Here is a 19,178-nt window from a genome sequence, read left to right on the forward strand (position 1 = left end):
TATATCATCAACTAAATAAAAATTATACTATATGATTTTTATAATAATTATTACAAAAGTTAGCAATTTATATCTTGTAGCTTGAATGTTTATTCTCGATACTATTACATGCTCAACTTTTATATCAATTGTAAAGACAAGAAAAAGAAAAGAATATAAGAAAGAATTTAAATTATGCTTGATAGATGTTGAGGGGAAATTTAGTCTAAAGCACTTCAGAATGTTACTACAATAAATGATTCATCCATTGTGCTAGGATTGCAGACTGAAAAAGATGCTTTATAGTACATTTGTATGGCAAGAACACGTATTAAGCAGAACTTTCCATTCCTATGATTTACATTTCCAAAAGTCCAACTTGTCTCATCTTGTCTTTTAGTGTTAGGTGTCGAGCTCAAGACAATTTCTCTCTTTTAAGTCTTGATTTATGTGCCCTTTTGTCTCTATTTGGTATGACAATGACCCTGTCAATACTTGAATTCTTCAAGATGGTCTTAGACTCTTAGGACGATACTCTTATAAGAGAATGCTTGTGTATGGTCTTAAGCTGAAAAACTTGTAGGATGATATGAGAGCATTTAGTCAAATAATAGTCAATATGTATCCTGCACATTCAAAATAAAAATATCAGTATTTAAAATATATTTATTCATCCAATTGTGGTGCTTGTTAATTATTAAAGCCCTAGGGCATATTGGAAGTTCAAACTAACTGATTCCTCCAACAACCTTGAACTACATTTTATCCTTGATTACTAGTTCATTTACGAGAATACTAAAACGATAATACTAAAACCTCCTTCACTGAAATTCAGAGTTAAATCTACATATTTGGCATTACATAGATTGCATAGTGGAAGCCAGGAGTTAAATCTACATATTTGGCATTACATAGATTGCAGCTGGACATTTTCAAAAGTTTGTGGAATATCAAAATCCCGGCCAAGGTAATTTCATAACAGACTACCAACTAAGGTAAACCTTAATAGAAGAAATATTCAAGTGCAGGAAAATAACTTATATCATGCCCTTTCTGCCAAGGGTCAGAAGAAACTGCATCACATTTGTTTTTCTCATGTAAAGCATCTAAACTTATTTGGAAGAGATGGTATAATCTTTTTGGCCATAGCTCTGTTCTCCCACAATCTCAAAAGGAACACTTTTGTTCAAAATGCCTATGTGCTGCAGGACAACATCAAATTCTGGTGAAAGATCTGGCAGCAAAGAAAAGCTATGATTTTTTAGGATAAAATGTTTGATTTGGAGCTATTGTGGCAGCAGATGATGTTCTTCATTTGGTTGTGGTTAAAGGCGTATCAAAAGGACTTTGTGGTTTTGTTCCAGCAGTGGCATATGGATCCTGCTCTGGGTCTGTTACACGGATGATATTATCTGATGATCCTATCATGTAATTGCACGTGGCTGCTTTAGTAAGCATCGAGTGTCTGCATAAAAGTTTTGTATCTTCTCATATGCATTTAACGAGTGTACATAAGCACCATAAGATCTTAAGATCTAATGTAACCTGGTAGTGAAAAACACGAGTAGGCATACAACACACTCATAAGACTTGGAATCCTATCCTTAACATTTATTACAAGGTTGATCCTAGAACTTCTACTCTTATACATGAATCAAATTGTTTTTTTAACTATTCTTGAACTGTATATATTTTGGAAGGGAGGAAAGATCATTTTTATTTGAATTTTACAATTTTTAATAGATACAATCAGTTTAGTAGCTCTACTAACTTACAAATAAAAAATTATAACTGCATATCCATAGAGCTGTACCTTGGTCTAACTCTTTTCTTTAATCCCCTTAATCTCCTCCAGGCAAATATCTGTCGTACATATCCCACAAGCAAGACCTTCCAACAAGAGGTGCACTCTTGTCCCAAAGGGCATGGCTCTTGGTATCTTGCACTTCACATCCTCCAGCTTCTCCCTCATGAATGATCCGCATTTTCTTGTCCAACTCATCAAGGATGGATTTTATGAATCATTCAACTTTTCATGAGCTCACAAATCCACATCCTGAGCTCATCCCAGAGCAATCACCACTGTACAACACATAGTTCCCATGACTCAGTGGCCTATCTGGAATTGGTGGGACCTCAATATCCCCTTCTAACATCTTCAAAGCATTCAAAATTGTTGGCCTTGAAGCAACCGTTACATGAGAACAAAGAATTCCAACCAGCAAAAACCTCTCCATTATGTTTCTAGCACAATTTTCATCTCCTAACATAGAAGCATCCAAAGCCTCTCCTATGTTTCCAGATTTCATCAATGACCAAACACAATCTGTGATCAAGAAAATTGGTGTTCCTGATGGAGACAATTCAAGGGCTTTTCTTCCACACATTATCTCAAGAATAACCACACCAAAGCTATAGACATCACTCTTCTCAGTTAGCTGACCATAAAGTGCATATTCAGGTGCCACGTATCCGCGAGTTCCTGCTACTCTAGTATTTAGCTGTGACCTACTTTCACTGCTCTGTCTGGCTAGCCCAAAATCTCCAACCCTTGCTCTCATATCTGCATCAAGTAGTATATTGGTGGCTTTGATATCTCTGTGAAAAACTGCAGGTTGAACTCCAAAGTGCAAATAAACCAAAGCATTTGCCACATCCAAGATTATGCTTTTCCTTTGAGACCAAGTAAGGGACTTTTTTGTATTTTGATTGTCTAGTTTGGTTGGAAAGAGATGGTCTTCAAGGCTACCATTTGGCATATATTCATGAACTAGATACCTTCTTCTGTACTCAAAATTGTGATTCTCATTCCCCTCATCAACCACACAACACCCTTTTAGCGGTACCAGATTTCGGTGCTTCAAGTTGCTAACAATCTCCACCTCACTGCAGAACAAAGCATCACCTTGAGAATCTGATTCTTCAAGCCTTTTCACAGCAACCATTGAGCCATCAGGTAGAATGCCCTTGTAAACCAACCCAAACCCACCTCTTCCAATGAAGTTCTGAGGTGAAAAATTGTCGGTGGCCCTCATAAGGTCCTCAAATTCAAACCAAGTTAACACTGCATTTGGCCTCAGCCTTAGGCTGAAGCTTTGTTCCTGTAGATCAGCATAGGCTAGCAAATTTTCCACTTTTCTTTTCTTTGTGTACCAACAATAAAATCCTAATCCTAATATGATTACCAGGAATGCAAGTGAAGCTAAAATTAACCCCAACACAAGAGCATAATGGCCATCCCTTGAATCAACTTGTGAATTAAGCAACAGAATCAAAATGCAAGACATAACACCTTTGCTTTCAGGGCCAAGCTCATTGACAACTCCAGCCAGGTAAAGTGTTGCGAAGTAAAAGCAATCTAGGGAATGTGAATCATTACCATCAATAGAAAGAAGCCTCTGCTGAACCTTGTCCCCCTCAGCCACACACGTTCTGCATTGGTTAGGGTCAGTGAGGTCTGGTCCACAGGCAGTGTTGAGCTCTGGTGTAGGACCAAGCCTAGTGTGCCAATCTTCAATATTTTGAATACCAGCACAGATGTTTGGAGAGATGACAAATTGAGATGGATCAAAGCAGGAGGAGACAAGGTTGTTGGGAAGTGAGAGAGATGTGAGGTTGGATTGGAAGTGTTGAAGACAAGAGCTGGAGGTAGGGAGGTTAGGGAGTTGGAAAAGAGAGCTTTTTTTGAGGTTTTGTGAAAGTGCTATTCCAAAGAGGGATAGCAGAGTTTGGCAACAAGGACTTGTTTTTGTTTGGTATTGTGATGCCAAGGGTTGGAAGTTTTGGCAGGAAGAGCTGTTCCAAGGGACTGTTTGCACATAATTCATGGACACTGGGCATGTGGAACTGTTGGTAGTGGAAATGGTGGGAGAGGCAGAGGGAGAAGGAGAAGGCGCCGCAGAGCATGGATTTGATGCCACCATAAAGATCAGAAGAATCACAAAAATGGACTCCATAATATTTATTAGTTTGGTAAAGTTGGAAACTTTGTTTTTTATTAAACCAACATTTTGTGGCATAACTCACTTATTTGTTGATGCTAAGAACAATATGACAAAAACAAAGACCATGTTGGTGCCTAAAACCAAAGGAAGTTATGACAAATTCTGAGGCACAAAAAGAAGAGAGAAATGCAAGAAGTAGTTTGAGATCACCAAACCAAACGATAAGATATGAGAAGTCTTTATTATGGCTTGCTTTGGGTGGAGAAGAAGCCAAGAGGGGCATGGTTTTACTGTTCAAAAGAAAAAGTGTCAAGAAAATTCTAATAACGTTAGGTGTGATGTATTTATTAATCCATATCACAGGTTTTTAATGGGACCGTGAGTCAAACACAAAACGTCAGGCTGGTGACCCCAATTCTAAGAGTCAAGTCTTCTTTTGATTCGAATAAAGAAACTATATAAAAAAATTACAACTCAATAGTATAATAAGCACTCGAATTACATTTATTCTTGTGTGTATATAATAAAAGTAAATCATTAAAAAATTCTTATAAACTTTATATAATAAGCACTAAAATTACATTATTTATTTTACCATGTTCTATTTGTCCGCATACAGTTTTCAACCAAGACGCAGCACGTGAAAGATTCTTTAGATTTGTCAAACATGGCATGAAGAATAACCCATGGATTTTTTATATACAACAACCCCCTTCGTTCTTTACTTTTCTTTTGTATTTTTTAGGGGAAAAGTCAGCATTTCACTGCTGTCGTGCTTAATATATACATTTACTAATTTATTAACAATATAAAAGGTTGTTCACTTGTTCATATGTATCTAAATTAAAAAAGGTTCCATAAAAAGAGAAAAGAAAAAGAAAAAAGGTTGTTCATAAATTAACAAGTCGCATTTCACTGCTAATGTGCTTGATATATCTTTGAATGAAATTGAAGTTCATCAAACCGAGTAGTTGAAAAGTTAAACATCCTTTTTCAACGTATAAAGCTTAAGAATCAAGTTTTTTTAATGTCTCTTTCGGCGTCTTTTCAATTAAATTCTAACAGCTCGTTAAGAAATTTAAAAATAAAGTACCTTCACTGATATAAATTTGTCATAAAGAAACATTTTGACAGACATGAAATTAATTTCATTCTATAAAACCAGTGTCTTGATAACAAAGTTAATTTTGTTAACAAATATTTGGTTATCGGTCGTTTATAACAAATGACTTAGGTCCACATGTGACTTCTAAGATTGGTATTCAGGCAAGCAAGCCTCTGGTCATCCCAAGACTAATCGTAATATTTTGAATTAGTTGGAGGTTTGTTTCAAAGCTCTACTATGAATAACGTAGCAAAATTTTGTATTCTAATTCAACAAGATAACATTCCAATTTCTAGAGAATGAAGAGATAAGGATCAAATTGTGCGTCAAATGGCTGCTGCAGTAGTCTTAATTGGTCAAATTGAGAAAATTAGCCAGATTGGCGAAAGGAAACACCGTTGGTTTAGAAGACATGGTCACAAATTGGGAAAGTTATAGAGACTCCTATATTGAATGGACTAAGGCTGCTTCATTCTAATTCTTTTGGTAGGACTGTAGAAAGGTCATTCGAGAGTACCTTGGAACAAGATGCAACCTCCAAGAAGAAAGGAAGAACAGAAAAAAGATGTAATCTCATCCAAGATTGATGCTATTGACCACATGCTATTCACCGCAAACATGATCAAGATAACAAGCACCTTCACTAACAGTTTAACTAATTTACTAGTTATTATGCATGTGCTTTTTCAACAACACCAATAAGTGCTACCACACAGGAAGCTCAACTAGCAGATGGTGGGCGCAGCTGCGAAAGAAAAGGTGCTTCCACCACTGTTCCCTTGATGTTGTCACGGACAATTACAGTGTCTCCTTCCGAAGCAGCTCGCCTCTTGATGTAACCTAATCCAAAGTGTTCAGATTGCTTCCTTCCAGATGTGTAGCTGGTTAACTTTCCAACCATCAACTTTCTTCCAACTCATTCAAGGAGAATATTAGGATTACAGAACGCAACCCAACATCACAAGCACTAGGCTACTGACTCAGGGAACCACTATTAGTTATCCATTATTTTGACAAGATGGGTTTCTCCAGACAAACATTGTAACTGGAGTTTTCACCATGTTCCTGTCATCGTTAGTTTCAACTGGGTATTACACTGCAAATTTCCATCTTTCTCTTTAACAAATACATAAGGATCGAAGAAAAAAGTAGTGAATATTTTTCAAAAGAAATTGTATAGCACCTTTTTCTCATCAACTGTAATAATGCTGCCAGGTTCTGCAGCAGCAGAAAGATGAGATCCCCATAACCTCTGCTTGATTCCATCATGTTATGAGCCTAGATATAGTCTCCTGTCCTTTGTAACAACCTGAAAAACTCATAATCAGATTGATTATTCAGCAAGTTTCAACATTTTATGCAGATGGGTAGTGGCAAAAGACTAATTACACACCCTTATTTAGAGAAACCGAGTTCCATAGACAGGTTAGTATGCTATAGTAGACTAACTCCTAAATTACGACAGAAACAATAAGTTAGTAAGCTATAGTATTCAACTGTAAAAACCAATGACAGAGACATAGAAATATGCACATAATCTAAACAATTCAGTACCTCGAATAAACCGTAGTTTATTCCATGCATTAGAACCCATTGGGATTGCTCCTTGAGAAAGAATAGCTTTCCAAATGGATGGAGCAGCTCCTGGAGACATCAGTAATGAAAAACCATCTTCAGAAATGATGTTTCCAACCCCTAAAGTTACAGGCTGCTTATCAACCTACAGATTACAAATATATTTGAGAGAATTTGTTCACGATTATAATAAAAGACTATGCAGGTCTTTAAGCTTTCAGCAAAAGAGGAAAACAATTAGGAAAAAAAGAATTACTATGTTTTGGTATTGCAGTTGAAAGTCTACTACTTTGGAAGTAACATACATATACACGTGAGAAATGCTGACAATACATTCTCTAGCGCACTCTTTTTAATACACTCTCTAATCTTGGCTAAAATTTAATGAAAATCACAAAAATTGAGTAGGTCCACTCCTTATTTAGAAGTGTTGGAAAGTTACCAGGAAATCATGGTCGATGGGAGGAGGAGAGAGGTCGAAAGGTGAGGACTGAGCGCGAATTGATTTGGATATTAGCTTCTTCTCCTTCATGAGATGATGGTGGGACCAAAACGCACCGTTTCCGGTCAATAGAGAGAGGCGCCATCATAGCTGAAGCTGCTGCTGCCACTGGCACCACCGTTGTTGTCGTTTTGGATTAGATAATGAACAACATAACAGAATCTCTTCAGGATTTGAGTTTATTTTTCTTATAAGGTGTCGGGAATGCGGTAACACATTTTATAATATAATAACCTTTTTCTACTGCATTTTTTTATTATAAGAAAATACATCCAATTACAAACTAAGTTGATTGGCTTTTTAATAATTATTTAAAGAATCATACTAATAATAATTTTTTTATTAGTTGATACTTGATCTTATAACTTTTTTCATGTAATAATTAAACTCATTTATTATTAATAAATTGGCTAAAAAGAAAGAGATTAAGATATCATTCTTGATTTTGAGGAGAGTTTAAAGTTGTGAGTGTCACCAACTCCTCTACAGGATGTTTTGTTGCATAAGGATTGTAACATGCAATTATCTGAATGGTGTGACTCTAATTGGGTTGTATATCCTTTAATTCGTAGGTCCCTTATTGGATGGTTTATTTTACTTGGATCTTCTTCAATTTCATGAAAAACTAAGAAACGACAAACCGTATCTGGATGTGATAGGAAAATTGAAATGGTTAAAAGTCTTCTCCATAGTCTTAGTATCTTTCATTCTCAGCCCTATCTCATTGTGACAATCAAGCAGCTCTTCATATTATCAAGAACCCGATTTTTCATGAGCGCACCAAACACATCGAAGTGGATTGACATTTCATTCCCGACGAGTATCTCACTGACAATATTGCAGCAATTGTGCAAATTGGGGATATATAATTTCCATGCTCCAACTTAAGGGGGGTAACGATATCATGATGTGTGGAATTATATGCAATTATTATATTATCCCGTATTATTAGTCTGTGATAATGTAAATCAATTTATTTTTAGTTTAGACGTAATCTTAAGAGTTTTATTTGAAGAATCAATAATTCAATCTTAAGAGATTTTGTTGTAACTCTATATATGTCCTAGCAAAGCATGAAATACAGAACATAATTATTCTATCATATAATCCTTTAAATTGACATTGAGATTCCAATACAAACCTGCAATATTATATTCTCCTCCAACTCCATCCGTTGCACCTCCAGAGCGTTCACTTCCTCCATAATTTCTGAGACACAGTTCATTCTCGTCCTTGAAATCGAAAAAATTGATAATTACTAAGTTTTCTCTTTAGCGAGGCAATTAATCGAATAGGTTAAGAGAGTGACCTATCGAGATAGAAATTGAGAAGAGAGTTGAGGAAAAGGTCAATTCGGTGAGGATCCGGCATGAGAAGATCCGGGAGTGTGAATTTGCACGGACACTCAAGCGTTGTGAGAACCTCGTTGATCTGGTTGTAGAGTTTAAAGGCGCAAACAGACTCCATGTGAAAATCTTAAAAATTATTTGAGATATGTTATTACATTTATTCACAAAACTAAGACTATTTGTAAATAAAGAGTCATTGAACAAAGCTTAAAAATGATCTTTTCAACACTATCTTCTATACATGTACATATGGTTTTCAACTAATCGAATATGGTAATCACATTCGATTTTGTCCAAGCCACAACTCCAGCTCCAATTCGATATGTCATGTCCATATTCGATTATGCCATGCTGCACAGTTGAATATCAGAGTTGGTATGTATGTATATAAACAAAAATTAGGTAATATAATAAAATGTATTAACAAAAAAATGAAGTATTAACAAAGAAATGAATGCAAATACGTAAGAAATATAATGGAAAACTATTGGCGGAATCCACTCATTTTTTAATTATCTCCTTTCTATTTCTATTGTACCAAATAAATCCAATTTTATCCATTACTTCTATTTCCACTTCCTCCCCTCGAGTCACACATGCAGACCCTTAAGGTGTCTACATTAGAAAGAGTATTAGGCCCATACTCAACTCAATCCAGGACCAAATCCAAAACAGGTTAGCTTGTCAATTTTATAATAAGATCAATTTGCTTATATTTAATTTTTAGTTGTGAATAATTGTTGATTGTTCTGATTTCTGAATATGACATTATTTATAATGTATCAAATCTCTTAAAAAAAACCCATCAAAACAAAGAGTGAAAAATTTGTCAGCTACTGAAGATTTAATAATAGAAAAAATCTGATATGTTGATGATTTTACTGGTGAAATATTTTATGTCTCTATTTTAATCATGTTTATATTTACTTTTTCAAATATTTTATGTCTCTATTTTAATCATGTTTGTAGGAGGAAATATTTTATTCATTTAGGTAAGTTTCATAAAAATAATGTTTGTTGTACACTTATGCTCATCAAATACTAAGAAATTAAGAAATAAAAAAAGGGTCATAGTAAATGAAATGTGATTTTTTTTCTCTCTCGTGTATAATGGTAGCCTCGAGATTAAAATCTAATATCTAATACATACTATCCAAACTTCTTTACTAAACAATTTTAGTGGATTAAATATAATATAATATATCCATAAGTTATTGGTCCAGTGATATTAGATTTAATCTATAGTAAAAAAAATTAATAGAGATTAATTACTAAATAAATCAATAGATATTTCATATTAATAATATGATTTAAAAAATATAATATGATATATAATGTATAGTGTAACAATGAAAAATAAATCAATATCAAATTATTGTTTATAGAAAAAAGATATGCATGCATCATTTCCTATTTTATAATAATTTCTCGAGCATGAGTGCAATAATGAATTCTCTACCTGAGAAAGAGTCAAAGATATACCAATACGTTATCGAGAATGATACGTGATCGAATATTACAATGAAGAACACTATTTTAACATTGGGAGAATCAAAGACTTTTTCCTTTTAGCTTAGCCATATAAGACTTAAGAGATATCTTACATATATATGGAGTTGTTTAGCTCGAATGCATACAAAACTCGAACTGAAGACCACTGTTTGAAGTTAAAATAATCAGTGGTAGTTGATCTACATGTTTCGTACGTAGTTCCATATATATTTTGTTTAATTGGTGTTTGTTTCGTTGGTATTTATATAACAAGAAAAAGTGATATCTCGGTTTTGATGTCTCGGCCAGGTCGTTGATGCATCTAATTAAATCCCCCTTATCGCTGAGTTTGCTGATTTTTCTTAGTTTCTTTCTTGGATTACTTATCTTCAAATAGAAAGACGGGTTGAGGAAAGTCTTCTTCGTTATATTTTTTCTCCTCCACATCACAGGTATATACATAAATGGATTATACACGAAAATTGTAAATTTATCTTTCTGCATGAAGAATTCTTAACTCGATGTTGATTTATTGGAAAAAACTCATCTCACACACATTGGCTAAAGAAAGATAAAAATAAAAGTTAGAATATACAAATGAGGAATAATTAGTTTTGGAATTGAGTTAAGTTTAAACTTAAATTCTAAAAATTTTAAGAATTCCACACTCGAGGGATGGAATTTATGTCTCCTTGTATTATTTTTGTATTTATATGAAGGAAATACTTTGGCGACAATTGTTTAATTAAGTTCATGGAAAATATTCATATATGTCTTGAGTGGCCCATTAAATATTTTCAATCACAATTGTTCCTTTGATTGAGACAATAGCTATTTATCATGTTGAATGATTGATGTTTTTGGACCCCGCGTGATCTAATTATCGATCAGATAGTAATTAAATTAATGTTCGAAACACTGAGTAGCCTCAAAACGATTAAAATGTTTCTAGACTAGAAGAAATGTTTTTGACAACGATGCAATGATGTTGGATAAAAATAAAAATCAAAACACTTATATTATAATATTCGTGAACAGGACGAAATAATTTTGGAAGTTGAACACGTGTCGAATTTAGAGAATAAAACCTATTTATTTTGCTAGTTTAAGACTTACCATAAAAATCTAAACATTAAAAGTATAAGAATTAAAAGTTAAACTTTAAAAATATAGATATCAAATGGAGATAAATTATTTGGGCCAAAAGTATATCCAATCCATATACAACTTTATTAGCACATAAAACTCATATTTTATGAAATTATTGGAAATAGGTTGTCACACTTGGTTTATTTTAACATTTCTGGTTGATCGCAACACAGACTTTTTCTCCAAAAGCAACTCAAGGGTAAGTAAACACTCAACATCATACATTGAAAATACATAAATATATGCATAAACAAAGTGACTAATTAGTAGTGGGAGGAATGAGATTTGTGGTTTCCTTGATCTTGGATATGAAGAGGCTTTGAAATTCTGAATCCACGTGAAGAGATGCTTGTTGCACAGATGGTGACAAGGCGCTCCAAATTGATGCCCTTCCACCCAACTCTTCAAATAAAGGCCTGCAAAGCAAATAATGCAATTAATTATTTTTCTATGCACGCATACTGTCTCATACTTTTAAAAACATTATCAACTATTTTTCATGTTATTAAATGTCACGTACGTGTTACTTCTTGGATTCTTGCATGGATTTAATTAACATTAGACTAGGATTTAAAATCCCAACAACTTACTTTGTAGTTGTCACGATAGAGTAACTCTCAATTCCTTCTTCCCCAGCAATTTGTGCAACCACAAAGAATTGTGGCACAACAAGCAAATGACCAGCCTCAACTTGAGTCTCTAATGCACACTTCCCACTAAAGTCCACAATTTCAATCTTGCCACTTCCTCTAGCAATGTAAATCAACTGAACCGTAGGGTTGATTGGGTATGATGGTGCCTTAATAGCACCCGGTTCAAGTTTCACTCTAATCACACTTAACCCAACATCCCCAATAAAAGGAAAATCTTGCTCCGTTAAGGTTTTGACTATTCCAGCATTTTCCACAACATTTTCGGGGTGTGCAACATCTATATTATAGACTAGCTTTTTGGTTATTTCCATTTGGGGCTTAGGCAAAGATTGGCTTTTGTCTAATTTGATGATCACAACCCCACTTTGGCTTTTTGTGAGCTTTTCCACCCCATCTTTGTCCAAACCATATATTTTGCTTGTGAGCTCATTAGAGAAGCCTCCTATAACTCCTTGAAGCCCGGTTAGAAAGAAATAACTAATTTCGCCAGGAATAAGAGCCTTTGAAGTTTCTCCAAGAAAAACAATGACAAGATCTGAGTCCCCATCGTTGAACCACCACGAGACACTTCCAATAGGTACTGGTATAACATCTCCCTTCTTAAGCTTCACAACCACCTCTTCTCTAGTAGTACTGTTGCGGAGGGCCATCCCAGCTACGCCATCGTTCCCTGTGTTTAAACATAAATTGTTATATAAGGTCAGATTTTTTATTCTTATGATAATTACTTTATAAGAAGACGAGTCACAGTAAAATTATACCTTAGTAATTGACTGATCATCATGTGAGATCAAATATAAAAATAATTTCTTTACACACAATGATGTTCTTCCATACTTTCGCATATGGTGGTTAATTTAAAAATTATGTTTTTTTATTATTAATTTACCCTTTATATTGGTAGTATTAGTACATGAAAATTAAATAAAAAAAATGAAAAAATTGATTTTATAGTAGCATGATATATATAGGGAGACTAAGAAGTCTAGTTATAGAAAGGGAAAAAAAAATAGTACTACTATAAGATTAGGCTCTGACCTTGAAGCACATAACCTACTTTGGATATATCTGAATAATGAGGAATAGCAAAGCCCTGAGGCTGAAGCACTAACCGACCAGCACCAACATTGGTCTTGGCCAGCAGTGGCACTTTAGAACTCCACCAAGTGTAGTAACCTCCACCATCTCCCTCAAACAACACTTCTGCTGTCTTTGGTGTCAAGTCCAACTCCATTGTTTTTTATTTTCCCTTTGCTCGTGAAAAGCATTTCAAATAAAATATGTGCCTTAGTCAACAAATTAATTATAAAAGGATAGAGTAAAAGTGTATCTATAGCTTTAATTTGTTTTGATAAGTTTTCTCAAATAACTCATTCAATACTAAGAATGCATATTTTAAATTTTCACTTTGCGTTTCTTCTTATTTAATCATCTTAGTACTAAATATAAACCAATTCAACACACCATATATGCTTCGTTGGTTCGATTGAAACATTTTTTTAATGAAAAATCTCAAATTGGAGTACTGTGTGAATGAAAATAAATAAATAATTGAGAATAAATATTATATTAAAAATGATCAACTGGATTTGACAAATATTAATCATTGTGAATATATATATAATCCGCAGTGATCCAAAAACCACTTCAACACACCACAAACAATTTCAAAACACTTGATATTTTTAAGTTACACATGCAAGTCATTAAGGTAAGAATATCCTTGACTAGCTATCAGGACATTCATTCTTTTTCGGTATTGATCTCGTGATCGATCGAGCTAGTTTGTTTGCATTTCCATGTATCAAATTAATTAGGAATTTCATATATATCTAGCTAGTTCATCCTACTATCAGAAAAGCTGCAGCGTGTAATGTAAGTGATAGAGTAGTGTGTAGAAATATTTCGTACGTGATCTTGTGAAGAAAGAAAGAAAAACGGAAGATTCGAGGAGACGTACGTAGAAATTAAAATACATACCTGTGATCCGGAAGAAAGGAATGGAAGGAACTGGAAACTGATATGCGTCAAAAGACAGAAAATGAGGGCTATTTATAGAGTTTAGAATGATGGTGGCACGGTGATGGTCTTATTTTCTTATTTGGTATCCTTATACTTTTACTCTATATTCATTTTCTGTTGTGAAATAATAGTATTTTTTTCTTTATAAATTATATTTTTAATCTCTTATCAACTCGTCTCAGGTTATTTGCTGACCTAATTAAAGAAGCAATTTTATAAAAAATAAAATTATATATGATTTTCTTATCAAATTCTTCAATGATGCAATAAATTACAAAACTGTTAACTTATTATATCATCCATTAATATTATTACTACAAATATATGAAAAAATGCTATTTTTTTAAGAATTAAAAGTGAAATTTATAAGAATTTTAAAGATAAAAGATATAATTAATTCTTATAAAAATAATAAATGAGGGAACGTGGAACATGCCTTAAAAAACTAGGCCATAATTGTGTTTTTAATTATTTTTTTAGATAACATTTTTTTATTATTATTCAAGACCAAAAGCCATATATATTACAAGCCATAATTGTTTAGTATTACTCCGACAGACTTTCAGAGCACAAGTATTTTGAGACAGGGATAGTAAGAAATGACAACAATTATTGGAACTTACAATCTGGATCTATCCAAAGTGCTCCGTCCGTGACTTCCTATAATAGGTTTTCTAATCTTTTTAACATTTACTTTTAATTAAATGTTTGAGATATAACCTAATTCGGTAAATTTTATGGATAAAGGTGCATCAACACGTCATCTAATTTGTTTGGTATGAGAAGAAAAAAATATAAAAACAAAAAATGTAAAATAATTGTTTGTGACAAATAAATATCCATATATCATAACCCAGTTTTTCAGTTTTTATTTCGTTATCTTGTAAAAAAAAAGTTTTTATTTCATTGTTGTAATTAAAGTTAGGAGTAAATAACTACTGATAACGAGTCATGATCTAATTATGATAGCTTGAATATTATTCTCTCGCTCCAAGTGAAAATAGAAAATCATCATCACCTTTCCTTTTTTCTTACACAACCGTCATTATTTTTCTTCCTACAGTTGGAGATTTTATAGAAAAAGGTTGTTTTAAATGAAGTAGAATTTTAGGTAAACTATATTTACTTTTCAGTTTTTAATAGATATGTGTGTGTTTTGAATTATGATTAATTTATGTTGGAAAAATAGTTTTTTATCCAGCAGCTTTTCGAAAAGAGTTTGAAAAACATTTAATTTCCTAAAATTAAACAAAAAGAAACATGCAGATCGATGGCAATATAATATAAATCAAATTAATAATAATATATTATAAATCAAATTAATAATAATCTACTTTGATTTACTCGATCATTATAAAAAATTATAAATATGCACTCATTTGCTCTTTCATCTGATTTTCAGATTGCTATTTTCTTTTCTTTTTTATTATATTATTTATCATATTTATCACTTATATATCTTTTCTCTTTTCTTTCTATCTCCTCTTTCCATCTTAATCTACCCCAGAAATGTTTATTAGCAATATAAAAATAAATAAGAGCGCTCAAAACACATTAATATAAAGAATTAAAACCATAATAATTGTTTATAAACTAATAAATTAAGGTTGATAAGGATATGACTTACATCTTATAAAATGTGATGATGTTAAATCTCGATGTTTATGAGACTTGAGTCGTTAATAGATAATTTGTATATATTTAGCTTTGTAAATATTCAATGAGCTGTAAATCCTACTGTGACTTTAGTGAGCACCAAACCCACTTTTCTAAACTTTTTTGTAAAAAATGATTGCTTACTGTTCTTCTAATAATTTTTTACTACTACGATAGATCGACTTTAATGGTACAACTGTGTTGAGATCAAGTGATAGTAAATAATCACAACAAACAGATATTGGGGCCATCCTAAGTGGTCCTTTACTTATCTATTTCACTCATATATAGGACGTAATCATATATATCATGTTCAATGGTGATAGCGTAATAATGAGAATTCAACCTAATCTTCATGCATATACTCCTATTCCCCGCCATCATGCATATATAATATAAGATTCATTTAATAAGATTAGAAATTGCATACAATTCATTTAAGTTTTTTCCTCTGTCCTTTGGTATCACTATCATCAGATGTAGTTCATTGCTCCAAAACCTTTGTTTTTTCTTTCTCAAGACAACATTGTTTCTTCTGCTAGATATGGTAAAATCAAATGAGTCGTGGGCGAGGTTTAACTAAGAAACAGTGACTAAAAAATGCATGTCAACAGCACAGAGAAGATCGAGAAAGAAGAATTGTCAAAATGTTGGTTCCATATGGGGAAATTTAGGAAGTGCAACAACTGGCAATGGTTGTGAATGAATCGTTTCATCGTATATATATCATCTCATTTCTTTTTGTTACAAAAATAAGAATAACTTTTTTTTTTCCTTTTAAATGGTTAAAATTTAAATTAGTGGTACTAACTAGGCTGTACACCCTTTTGTATTTAGAGTTTGAATTGAAAACTAGCAGTCAAGTTAAAACGAAGCAGAAAAATCTTCCACAGTTTCACATCTTGTCTAAATATAAAATATCTATATATAATCATAAGGTGAGTTTTGGATGTAAAAACCAATTTGAATTATTATCACTTAATTATGCGGAATAACGCTAATCAATTGTTTGTTTTTTCTAATTTGGCCTTTTTGATCTGCCTGGCAAACACGTGCATTTTCAATTCACAAATCTGTACGGGTCTGAGTCAAATATTATAATTTTTATCTTAAATTATTTAAAAAAAGATAATTGAATTTGTACTGGTGATTTGATATTGATATTATTATCCGTTTGATACCTGGGTACCTATTTTTTAGTTTTACACATCTTAAAACATGTCTCATGATTACATACACGTCGTCATTTAATTTCATGATACCTGGGTACCAAAGTGTTGACCATACACAATAACACGACTTCTGTGTCACACCCTTCATTCCAATAAATCGCATACAATGGGTGACAGGTTCACCTCCACCAGTGACAAAGACGAGCACGTACGTTGTCACTCTTGATTATTATTATTGTCGGAGGGGAGGTCAACAGGTGGCTTCGCCAGATCGTGTTATAATACACAAGCTTTATTCTTATTATAATACTTTAAACTTTTTTGCATATTATTTTATTTTATAAATTATTCAGAAGAGTAAAAAACCTATCTAGTAATATAATACAGAAGCTTTATTGTTATTATTATTATTATTATTACACAAGTAATGTTCATTTCTTAAAAATAACAAATATTCATGTTCAAAAGCGTACTACTCCGGCGGTCCGGCCTACTTACATATATAGGCCCACTAACATTTGGGCCTAATAGGCCCGTTGTGTTGTTTGGAAACCTTACTATAAAATAAGCCTTTAAGCAATATTATTCTATTTACGACAGAATAAATAAATTAATTTGCTCTTAATCGATGTATATTTCCACCAGTTATAGAGATATTATTTCATCAACCTTTTACCCAGTATCGACTTTAATCTACACTTACGATTTAAGCTGGTCCTATGCTCTATGGTTTACATTACTCACGTAATGTTTCAAGCCCAATAACAATAAGCATCGTTGTTTAAGACTTAAGAGAATAGTTGATTACACGAAACAGTTGGATCTAAATCTATCATGTGCCCGAAAGATAAGGTCTACGACAAACCACGTCTACTTCATACGACGGGAATAATATACCCAGTTTTTTTTTCTTAAATGTTGTTTTAAAGATTAAACCAAAACTAACACGAATAAAATATTCTTTAAAAAAAAAACACGTATAAAATATCAAATAATCTCATAACGTCAGTTCAGCAGAGGTTTCTTTGGCCCGAGGAATAAATTCTTTAGGTATATATGAAATTATTAATTAGTGAATTAATCAAATATATTTTTTATCACTTTACAATTTTTAATTAGCGAATGATTTAAAAATAGTTGTTATCTATGCATCTTATTAAAGTTATATATATTGTGAAAGAATAAGATGACACATACATACACTTTGTTATGATAGTTAATTAGTGATCAATTAGTTAAAGATATTTTTGTTAACTTTGCATCCGATCAAAGTTGTCTATTGTGGAAGAATAGGATGCTATGTTGGCGGTTGTTGTATTGTGCATTGATAAAGAAAGACGTTTATATATGATTGCTAGCTAACTTTCTGAATCAGCAAGCAATAAATTAATTATATGATCATATATAAAATGTTGTCCCAAGGCGATTCAGGCATGATTAGCCACTTTATTTTTCTCAATTATAATATTGGTTCCGACGTAACTTGAAGTTTGGGGCACTAAATGAATCAATCTATTTAAAAATACCATGTTAATTATTTGTTCCAGATGTTTGGCTGGCTTTGGTAACACTGCCCCACTTCTTCCTACCTCTTACTTTGGGCAAGAATCTCTCTCCATGCGCAATTTTCTATTGTTGTCTCTTGTATGCTAAAGTTTCCTGTGATAATTAATTCACTTTGTATTCATGTTGACTCATGCATGTCCATATTTAAGTTTCAGAATAAGACATTTACATATTTCGTTGCTGATGTAATTTCTTTTTACACTGTGTTATCAAGTGGTGGATTGACATCGATATATCCATTAAGAAAATGTTCAGCCTTTTAATATAATGATTGATAGTCATGTGATTTTTATTTTTACACTCCAGTTAATTAAGGACAACTCTCTCAATAGTTGAGAAAGGTAATCTAAAATTCAGTTAATCTTAAAAAAAGAAAAATTCAAGCTAGCGGAAGGAAGTTTATCACTCAAAATTTCAAACAATTAAACCAATAGTTTAACTACTTAAGTAACATATGTTGCTTGAGGTTAAAGGATCTTGATTTGAAACACAATCGATTCTTATATTCTTTTGTGTTTAAGAGACTAGGGGACTGTATATACTTCTAAATTGAATTGTCATTCAATCCTCACATGTTGGAACCCATGGATCATGTCTTCGGGCGACAACCGTTTATAATATTAGGATTTATCTAATATCCTAAAAAAATACGGGTTAAGAAGAATATTTTTATACTGTAAAGATAACTCAACCCATGAAGGATTAGGCTAGATAAACATAATGGCATGCCTACATTTGGGGGATACGATAGAACATTTTAATTTTGTCATAATAGTCAACGTGTAATCATCAAGGATAATGGCCTTGATTGACAAGTATAAATGACTTTCTTATTGACCTAAAATGACAGGTTAAACATTACACTTTATTTAAATGTTTTGAATTAGATTATCATAGTTATCAAGTATTTTTCGGAACAACATTAAAAATAAATAAATTCATCATTATACATTTTTATTGTATAATTTGATTTGCAAATTTTTTTTCTTATATGTTGTTCTAAGGAAAAAAATGT

The 19,178-nt window shown here is 32.6% G+C and overlaps 3 protein-coding genes across 8 annotated transcripts; all 3 read right to left on the minus strand.

Moving 5' to 3' along the window:
* Positions 1–154: 154 nt before the first annotated feature.
* On the minus strand, positions 155–4,206 carry LOC114421793 (probable receptor-like protein kinase At1g11050). Of its 2 annotated transcripts, none has more exons than XM_028387863.1 (2): positions 1,793–4,206; positions 155–605 (listed from the first exon to the last, which is right to left on the minus strand). In XM_028387863.1, exon 1 carries the CDS (start codon positions 3,996–3,998, stop codon positions 2,013–2,015), a length of 1,986 nt encoding a protein of 661 aa, XP_028243664.1. In that variant the 5' UTR covers positions 3,999–4,206; the 3' UTR covers positions 155–605; positions 1,793–2,012. The 2 variants fall into 2 exon arrangements, with proteins under 2 accessions (XP_028243664.1, XP_028243665.1); XM_028387864.1 differs by lacking the exon at positions 155–605 and adding an exon at positions 810–1,444.
* Positions 4,207–4,740: 534 nt separating this feature from the next.
* On the minus strand, positions 4,741–7,294 carry LOC114421794 (putative transferase At1g60990, chloroplastic). 5 transcript variants are annotated; one of them, XR_003668580.1, is made up of 5 exons: positions 7,046–7,294; positions 6,583–6,748; positions 6,422–6,479; positions 6,212–6,337; positions 4,742–6,093 (listed from the first exon to the last, which is right to left on the minus strand). XR_003668580.1 is itself a non-coding variant. In XM_028387867.1 (4 exons), exons 1-4 carry the CDS (start codon positions 7,133–7,135, stop codon positions 6,294–6,296), a joined length of 282 nt encoding a protein of 93 aa, XP_028243668.1. In that variant the 5' UTR covers positions 7,136–7,294; the 3' UTR covers positions 4,741–6,293. The 5 variants fall into 5 exon arrangements, 2 of the variants coding, with proteins under 2 accessions (XP_028243668.1, XP_028243667.1); XM_028387867.1 differs by having other exon boundaries at positions 4,741–6,337; positions 6,583–6,672; XR_003668579.1 differs by having other exon boundaries at positions 4,742–6,337.
* A 3,819-nt stretch (positions 7,295–11,113) lies between these two features.
* On the minus strand, positions 11,114–13,835 carry LOC114421795 (13S globulin seed storage protein 2-like). Its single transcript, XM_028387868.1, has 4 exons — positions 13,728–13,835; positions 12,786–12,996; positions 11,685–12,417; positions 11,114–11,510 (listed from the first exon to the last, which is right to left on the minus strand). Exons 2-4 carry the CDS (start codon positions 12,979–12,981, stop codon positions 11,354–11,356), a joined length of 1,086 nt encoding a protein of 361 aa, XP_028243669.1. The 5' UTR covers positions 12,982–12,996; positions 13,728–13,835; the 3' UTR covers positions 11,114–11,353.
* Between the last annotated feature and the right edge of the window lie 5,343 nt (positions 13,836–19,178).

The sequence above is a fragment of the Glycine soja genome, chromosome 8, assembly GCF_004193775.1.
Source record: "Glycine soja cultivar W05 chromosome 8, ASM419377v2, whole genome shotgun sequence".
NCBI classification, from domain to species: domain Eukaryota; kingdom Viridiplantae; phylum Streptophyta; class Magnoliopsida; order Fabales; family Fabaceae; genus Glycine; species Glycine soja.